We start from the raw sequence: 8,982 nt of genomic DNA on the forward strand, positions 1-8,982 counted from the left end.
AGCTGCCAGTCACACACTAAATATGGACCATTTTAACATTATAACCTTGTTAATTTTTGTTATGGCGGCAGCCTGCTGGGAGTTTATTAACAGCGCTTACAATCGCTGATGTAGGACGTTTTTGTTCTTTTTGTTGATGTGGTCTGTGTTGATGAACTTGATCTACAGCACCAAGATAACTGAATGAATCAGTGATAAAGCAAGTTGATTTTTCCTCCTGTAGTGAAATGATGTAAACCAGTGAAAGAAAACTCATTTAGAAATGCTAAACATTACAGAACATTACAAACAGAAATATCAACAGATCCAAGCCTTTATATGCTTCAAAAATCTAAAATATGCGGTGGTGGGCTGGGCAGTAATGTGTACATGAGTTGTTTTTAAATCAGTTGAAATGTGTAAAAATAGGTATTGACCTGAGGGAAAAGATCAGTGTCATTCAGAAATGTTTACTTTGGAATAAATTCAGCCAAATAAATCCACCAGTTAATATTTGGAAAAAACACAGCTCACAGGCGCGAGCCATTATGTGCCTTCACTCTTTGCATTCATTTGACATTCATTACTTGATATCTGTCTTCAATTATTAATCTGTCAGATATGTACCTCCTAAATGAATCCCTGCAGTGATAAGGACATGGTAAAAAAAAAAAAAAATCGCTTGTCAATCATCAGCCCCATTTGATTATGTTCTTTTTTTTTTCCCTAACAAAATCCATCTTGGCTGACAAGAATATAATCTGGCAGTTGTGACTCATACACTCCATAATGTTTGTATAATTGATGATCTAAGGGATGGATGTTTTTCTGCTTTTCACTATTTGCCAATCACTCTGCAGTGGATACTAAGCTTAAATATGTTGAGTTATGGCCAATCCCAAAACATCCCTTTCCTATAACACTTGCCCCCACTCCTCTGTTTTGCACGTTCACATGTAGGATTAGAGTATCGTGATTCTTGTTGAGATAGAGGGAAAGGGCAGAGTGCTACGGCTATACGGCCCTGCAAATGGATGTTTTTCAGAGGCACACTCCATCCGACTGTTACAAGAAATCTCATGAATAAGTTGTTAACAGTTTTAGCTAATGTTATAACATTGTTTTAAGGCTGATTTGTGTATGACACTGCTGCATTTTTGATGGCATATGATGCCCAAAATTTAACCAAAGTCCAGTGAAGTTGCTGCACGTTACGGCTCCTCTAATATCAGTGCACACAGACAGGGTAGGAGCATGGGTTGCTAGTACTGATGGCATATTGGGTTGCAGCTAATGATTCGTTTTCAGTAGAGCCTAATATATGGACTATAACAAGTCAGACAATGGTGAGAAATGTCGTCAGAACTTTCCGGAACACAAACTGATGTCCTCTAATATTCAGAACCAGAGAATATCAGCATTTTGTGATCATTTCTCTCAATCATGTAACTAGTGCTGACACAATCAATGGATTTATCACTTAACTGTGTAACTCAGATGTGTGTTTGTGTGTGTGTCCTTGGCAGCTGTGCGCACCTGTGGACCAGATCAGTTCAAATGTGATGATGGAAACTGCATCCTGGGCAGCAGACAGTGTAATGGCGTCAGAGACTGCACCGACGGTTCAGACGAAGTCAACTGCAAAAATAGTAAGTGTTGTGTGTGTGTGTGCGTGTGTGTCGCTTTACAAATGACGGTTTGTAATTCTCCTTAGGGCATTTTCAGGTGCAGAAGCATTATTTTTATTTATTTATTTTTTTGTCTTTGCGTACGTGTGTGTTTGTATATTCCACCTCAGGCTGGCCTGAGGTTCAGAAGCTGTGAGTGTGTCAGTGTAGATGCTGTGGGCATGTAAATGGTCTTTACATATTTTCCAGATGTGTTACAAAGGAAAATATCACTATTCACCTCAGGTTGTGCTCAGGTTTGTTTAAAGAAGACCTCAACACAGTATACACAGTGATCTAATGCTTTCACAGTCTACTTCTGGGTGTTCTAATACATTGCTTTATTTTTGTGCTCACCTAGAAGATGAATTTAAAAAAAAAAAAACCCAACTCTGTTACCTTGTTTCCTTTGTTCTTTTTACTTTTCCTCCAGGAACAGAAAACATGTTTGTGAAAAGAGACTTGAAAGAGTGACAAGTTTGTGTTGCAGTGCAGATTCTGACTCAGACAGCTGAATGAGATTGTCGTCACTGTTTGGTTTGAAAACTCCAGACTGCATGACTATTTTAGTGACTTCTGTTTTTAAACCAAACTGAAAGATTGTATGCTCATTTGAAGGACTGAGAAAACCTTCAACTCTTGGGTTTATGAAACCTTTCCAAAACTGTCTGCTGTGATGTTTTTCGATGAGTTACAGCATCTTGCTCTCTCTGCTGTCTCAATTGCTGAGTTCATATTGTACAGATCTGAGAAACTGTGGAGTTTCAACTAATCAGTCAACTTCAGTGGAGGAGTTTGACATTTTTAGAAGGACGCTTATTTGCTTTCTTGCCAAGAGTGAGATGAGAAGTTTGATAACTCACATGTCTTTGAGCTAAGTATGGAGATGAATTCAGGAAGTGTTCAGCTTAGCTTAGCATAAAGACTGCAGGGGAAACGGTTAACCTGGCTCTGTACAATATGAGAGAACTGTAAAAGAAAAGTTTTATCCTGATATGCAGCATTTCCAAAGGGGGAAAAAAGTGTTGCATGTACTATAAGCAGTGTCAGCTCTTTTACATGTTGAAATTCTTTGGATGTCTCTACAGTGACTCAGTGTAATGGGCCAGAGAAGTTCAAGTGTCGCAGCGGGGAGTGTATCGAGATGAGCAAGGTGTGCAACAAGGCCCGAGACTGTCCCGACTGGAGCGACGAACCCATCAAGGAATGCAGTGAGTAAAAAAAATCTGCATCTTCAAAAACCTACAGACGGGTGACAAATTAAAGGAAAAACCAACATAAAGTGTCTTAATAAGGTGTTGGGCCACCACGTGCCACCAGAACAGCTTCAGTGTGCCTCAGGCATTGATTCTACAAGTGTCTGAACTCTACTGGAGGGATGTACGCCTTTCTTCCAAAATATATTCCCTCATTTGGTGTTTGATGATGGTGGTGGAGAGCACCGTCTAACACATCAGTCCTAAATCTCCCATAGGTGTTCAATTGGGTTGAGATCTGGTGACTGTGAAGGCCACAGCATATGATTCACATCATTTTCATACTCATCAAACCATTCAGTGCCCTGTGAATTGGGGCATTGTCATCCTGGAAGAGACCACTCCCATGCGGATAGAGATGTTTCATCATAGGATAAAGGTGATGACTCAAAACAACTTTCTATTGATTTGCAGTGACTCTTCCCTCTAAGGGGACAAGTGGAGCCAAACCATACCTGCAAAATGCCCCCCACAGCATAACAGAACCACCAGATCTCCTCACTGTAGGGGTCAAGCATTCAGGCCTTTACTGTTCTCTGTGTACGCCATACATGCACTCACCCACTTGTTAAGAATATGCTGAAAGATGACTCATCTGACAATATCACTTTTATTCCACATCACTGTGGACCAGTGCCTGTGGTTTTTGCACCACTGAACTCTCAAATGTGCATCCATCTTTGTAATGAGGGGTTTATGCACTGCAACCCTGCTATAATATCCGTCTCTCTATGTAATTGTCGACGGACTGTTCTGGCTGATACAGTCTGATCACGTCCTGCATTGACCTTCTCAGTCACCTGAGGAAGAGTTGCTCTTGTGTTTTTCCTTACATATCACACTATTGCACGAGCATCACAGTCATCAAATGTGCGCTTTTGACCACAGTTTCTGACCCCATTTACTGATGTCTTTCACATAGATCTAAATGCAGATGTCACTTTAGTCACTGCTCCTATTACCAGCCAGTTGAGCAGTCTGTGACTGAAGCTCCTGCCATCCGTTGCCCCAACAATGAACCCTCTATCAAAGCCAGGCTGATACAAAATCAGAATCAACTGGACTTGGTCATCGTTTTTATACACACCACAGAACATGTTAATTGCTTAATTGCACCATGAGGTGCACCTGTGTGGAAACATCTGCATTTGTTATGTTTCTCCACTCATTTATTCAGGTTTTTCCTTTAATTTGTCATCTGTCTGTAGTTTAATGGTCATCTAAAGCCAGGATCACTCTACATGTGTCTGTTATGCATTACTTTCAAAAGATTTTGTTGTGGTCTGTGAAAAGTATATATGCTAATCTGATGATGATTAAAATGCCACAGCCCTTCCAACTGAGAGCCAGAATACATGATTGATTTTATTTTATTTTTCAAATGTATCTATTTTCATATTTGCCCTAAAATGTGTGCAAATATGAATGATCTTGTAGTCTGAGCTGTGACCACCCACAGTGTTTGTCTACAGCTGTGATCTGCAAATGTCACTTGTTAGAAAGTCTTGTAGCGCTTCCCGAGCCAGCAGCTCTAAATGTCAGCAACAGGAAACTGTTTGAACAAGAGGTATTTGAACTCGAATGGCCAGAAAGCTTATTCTATATTCTGCTGCTTTGTACTAAATCAATCATAGTGAAAAGTGAAAGAAGTTCCAACATTGAGATTTCTCTGGACAGAGCACGGAGTCACTGGTCAAGAGACGATTTGTGTCTTCCTGTGGCCAGAAAAGTGTCCGTACCTGAAAGAGGAGAGTTTAATTTGGGCCATCGGGTTAAAACTACATGACATTCCTCTCTGTTGCACTTTAATTTATGCTGATATGTGGGTTTTTAAAGTAAATTCAGCCTAATGCACATTTAATGTGTCTTGCAGTTCAGTGTGAGAAAAACGAATAGTGCCTCTAAATAATTCTCTTTCATTGATCAAAAAACTCCACTATCAGAATACTAAATGTCTGAGCCTGTACTGAGGCTCAATCATGAAGAAGATTGGCATATCATGTAAATGATCCATTTTCATGGGTCAAATAACCCTAAAACACTGAGAATATTACACTGTTTTTTATCTTAAACTGTAATGTTGTTCAAATGGCAACAAGCTAAATAATCCTGTTTCAACTATTGGTCCACTGCCTGCTTTGTTGAATTGAGAGAAGGAAACTTTTTTAATATTACATGGTGAGTTTTTAGCCTACGGAGCAGTGAAATTTAATCTTTTTTAATTTTTAAATAAATCGAAGAACTTACTGCACGATGTCAAGTTAAAGGTCTGTACTTGTTCTTTTTTCAATGGACAACTGTGAGTCAAATACCAAACTGTGTGGATCTCCCTCATCCTTGTGGAGCTTAATGCTGCTTGAACTACAGAATTTGCTGCCCTTCAAGTGCACATTTAAACTTTTCTTTCTCTCTTTTTTTTTAATGTACATACTTGGAGCAGATATAGATAAACAAAATATAGAGAAATGCAGTTTTTAGATTACTTTCCAACCTATGATCATGATGAGCTTTGTGTAGTCACTGACAAAATGAGCCAAGATGAATTACCTTTCACAGGGTGACTGGGCTCAGACATCCAGAGGGATCTGAGATTAAGGTGAATAGGGCCGCTGCTCCTTTGTGTTTAAAGGGCAGGTCCTTTTTTAACTCTGTAGCTTCCCAGAAGTGTTCCATATGTATTCAAATCTGAAAATTCAAATTTTGCTTGACGTACATATGTTTTAGCATCAAAATGCTATTTTCCCAAGCCCTTCTAAAAATAGTTACAGTTTAAAATGGCAACTACTGTGTGTGTCTTGCTTGCATTATAACTGTCCTCTTGGCTATACAAAGCTGTTTTTCCTTCATGTGCTTCAGATATAAATGAGTGTCTCCTGAACAACGGCGGCTGCTCTCACATCTGTAAAGACATGGCAATTGGCTTTGAGTGTGACTGCACACCTGGACTGCAGCTCATAGACCACAAGACCTGCGGAGGTATGTGACCTTTTGACATTTAATGACAATTTAATGTAGAAACATCATTTTTATACTAGTTATTCAGCAATGTCCTGCAATGTAGCATCAATCATAAATACACACAAGTCAACAGCATTTGTACAACCTCAATAATGGATGAAGTTATTTTCGAGCATAAATTTGGTCGAGCATAAACAGTGACCCAAGAAAAAACCATCCTGAAGCCAATATATGCATTTTCGAAAAAAAAAAAACCCCAAAAAACGAGACCCAATCTGACAGGGACCTGAGGAAAGTGAAACCCAGGCAAATAAACCTGAGAATAATGGGACCTGATCCAAAATGTGTGTTCTCTCAGTTTGACTCTGTTCGCCACAAACACTCGGAGCAGCACAAAGCTCCAATGAACAAGCAGCTGCAGTCAAAAGAGTAGCAATACATGCTATTTTTGTTCTGTAGTGATTAATACCCACCATGTGGTCCGAGCTGATATAGAGGACCCTACCTGACCTGGTTGAATATAACTGGTCCCTGGCTGGGTCTCAGTTATCAGATGAACCCGTGAAGACCTCAGCAACCTTTTTTTTTTTTTAAAATCAGTTGCTCATTCTCATTATTAAAATCACAGAAATCTGACTTCACAACAGATTATGAAAAAAGTTTGACCACATGACCAACAAGCTTGCCGAGCATCATTACATATTATGTCATATTTTCCTGTTTTCTCAGATACATGGGAAATAAATTGACTTGGGTATTTGGTAATTTATTGAAGTATTGCAATGTTGATGCATGTCCCTAGCAGATTATTTTACTCGACAGTTTGAAAAGAAAACGTCAAGGCTGGAAAAACTGTTGATTCTCTTCCGTTTGTGTTTTCACATTCTGGTTTAATGAATATGTTTCCATCATTTTGTTCAACACTCTTGAGGAAAGAGTCATTACTGTTTTTTTTCTCTCTAGGAAATCAGTAATCCAACAGGCAAGGTCAGACATAATGTATACTGGTAGTGTTACTTAGAAATATTTCAGTTATGGCTGCTACATGTTCTTATTGCACACTTCTAGCCTCGAAAGGGTTCAGTGTGTAATGTGATTGGCTGTGTTGTAATCTTTTTTTTTTTTTTTTTTTTCTAAAAGCTAAAATCCTCTTGGTCATGTTCAGGAGGCACAGATCCGACACAGTTTTGTTATTGAGTCAATCTTGGCCTCAAACACTCCAGTGGATATTGTGTATAATCCCATCTGGAATGGACCCCGCTGGTTGCACAGAGGCTCTTAATCTAGTCCCCAGATTTAAAATCACCACTAAACAAGCTGAAAACATTTGTGTGTTTACATTTAATTCTGATGAGAGCAGCTTGTTGCTAAAGAGCATTCTGGCAAAACATCAACAGCAATTAAAGTTGGATTAAATTTTCATTTTGCGTATTCCAAGCTCACACGAGTTTACAATCCCATGCAATAGGAATCCTGGGAATGTTTCGGAAATTGTTTTCACAAAAGCAAAGAATAAATTACTGTGAAAACTTTGTCTAGATAGGTTTTTTAACAGTTTCTGTGTGAGCTGTGTGCAAACGTCTGATCACCCAGATTGAAGCGCTCATGCAGCCTTGATTAATTAAACATGTCAGACACCAGCTGTTTTCCTGTTTTCTTACACTCCTCTCTCTTTCTCTACAGACATCAATGAGTGTTTGAACCCCGGCATCTGCAGTCAGATCTGCATCAACCTGAAGGGAGGATACAAGTGCGAATGCCACAACGGCTACCAGATGGATCCGACCACCGGAGTCTGCAAGGCCGTCGGTGAGTCAACAGCTGGGAAAAACATGACTCCCCCGAAATATAACAGCAGCTCTCAATCTCACTAAAGATGCACAGTGATCAACTATGACACCAAATTTTTACTTTTATTTTCTTTTTTGTTTCTGGCTTTTTCACTTTGTTTCTGTTCAAAACAGATAATTATATAGTAGCAATATAAAAAGCACTACAGAGAGCCAAACCAGACTACAGTCAGGATGTTTGACCTGACAGAAAAGGTTAATCAACATCTTTCCAAAACAGCCTGTCATTTTTGGAGGCTGTAGTTTGTAGTGCTGTTGAATTGTATTGCATTACACTGAGCCCCATTTATGCCAATGTGGACTGAACATTATGACCCTCATGAAGGTAGCATTTATTGCAGGGCTGTTGTATTAGGCTGTGTTAGTTTTAGATGGGTAAACTGGCAGCTTTACAGTTATCAAAAAGCTCCTGAAAATGCCAAAATTAACCAGAATGTCCCACAAAATGATGGGTTGTCATAGAATAGTTTTCAACGTGCAATTAATTACTGTCATAATGTCATATGGATCACAAGCCGCCATAATATATTTTGAATAAATGACCACTGTGGTCAGAAATAAAGTCAAGCTTCAATTGTGTGGGATCATATTTTCAGCTCCAGTGTTTTGGAGAATGTGTGGACTGTGTGTAAAATTGGCTCTTTTCAGCTGAATCAGGAAAAACTCAGATTTCAGTGGAGGATATCATGAACCACTTTTCTTAGCTTTTCTCCTGGTCCCACTGTTAGCATAGATAGACTGACATCATTTCTGACTCTTTAAAATAACGTTTCACAAAAAGTAATATTGTTGAGGATGTAAAATGGCAGGCAAAATCATCTTCAGCATTTTAGAAAGAAAAACAACAAGAATTTGAGGAATGGAGAAAAATCATATATTGGCAATACATCTTACAGGTTGAGAACCACTAGCCTTGTACATGCTGAAGTCGGTATTTAACGTAACGGTCATTAGTTCAAATCTTAAAACCAGCTTTGAAATGCCTTGAATCTAAATGAGGGCAAATCTGTGCGTAGTGAACAAAACACTCCCTCTCTTCAGAAAACAGCGTGGTACGTGGAAAAAGAAGAAACCAGAAGAATCTGAAGTTGTAGAAATGAACTGCAAATGTTGAAGTGGTTATCATTAATGATAACTCTCAAATTTCTTTAGAAAGGCTCTGGGTTTGTCGTTCAGCTGGGGAAGAGATGTCATTCTCTAATCCGATCACATGCTGTTTGACTGTTTCAGCAGTAAAAAGACTTGATTGTGTCGCTTGTTGACAAAGACCAT

The 8,982-nt window shown here is 39.1% G+C and overlaps 1 protein-coding gene across 2 annotated transcripts in view; it reads left to right on the top strand.

The window, feature by feature from the left end:
- The window catches only part of vldlr (very low density lipoprotein receptor), a 73,114-nt gene that overhangs the window by 43,042 nt on the left and 21,090 nt on the right, over nt 1-8,982 (top strand). For both annotated transcript variants that reach the window (XM_044333300.1, XM_044333301.1), the window contains exons 7-10: nt 1,506-1,628; nt 2,735-2,857; nt 5,759-5,878; nt 7,544-7,669. In XM_044333300.1, coding sequence (XP_044189235.1) covers nt 1,506-1,628; nt 2,735-2,857; nt 5,759-5,878; nt 7,544-7,669 — 492 coding nt within the window. The remainder of the gene's footprint in view (nt 1-1,505; nt 1,629-2,734; nt 2,858-5,758; nt 5,879-7,543; nt 7,670-8,982) is intronic.

The sequence above is a fragment of the Thunnus albacares genome, chromosome 18 (assembly GCF_914725855.1).
Source record: "Thunnus albacares chromosome 18, fThuAlb1.1, whole genome shotgun sequence".
In the NCBI taxonomy this organism is placed as follows: domain Eukaryota; kingdom Metazoa; phylum Chordata; class Actinopteri; order Scombriformes; family Scombridae; genus Thunnus; species Thunnus albacares.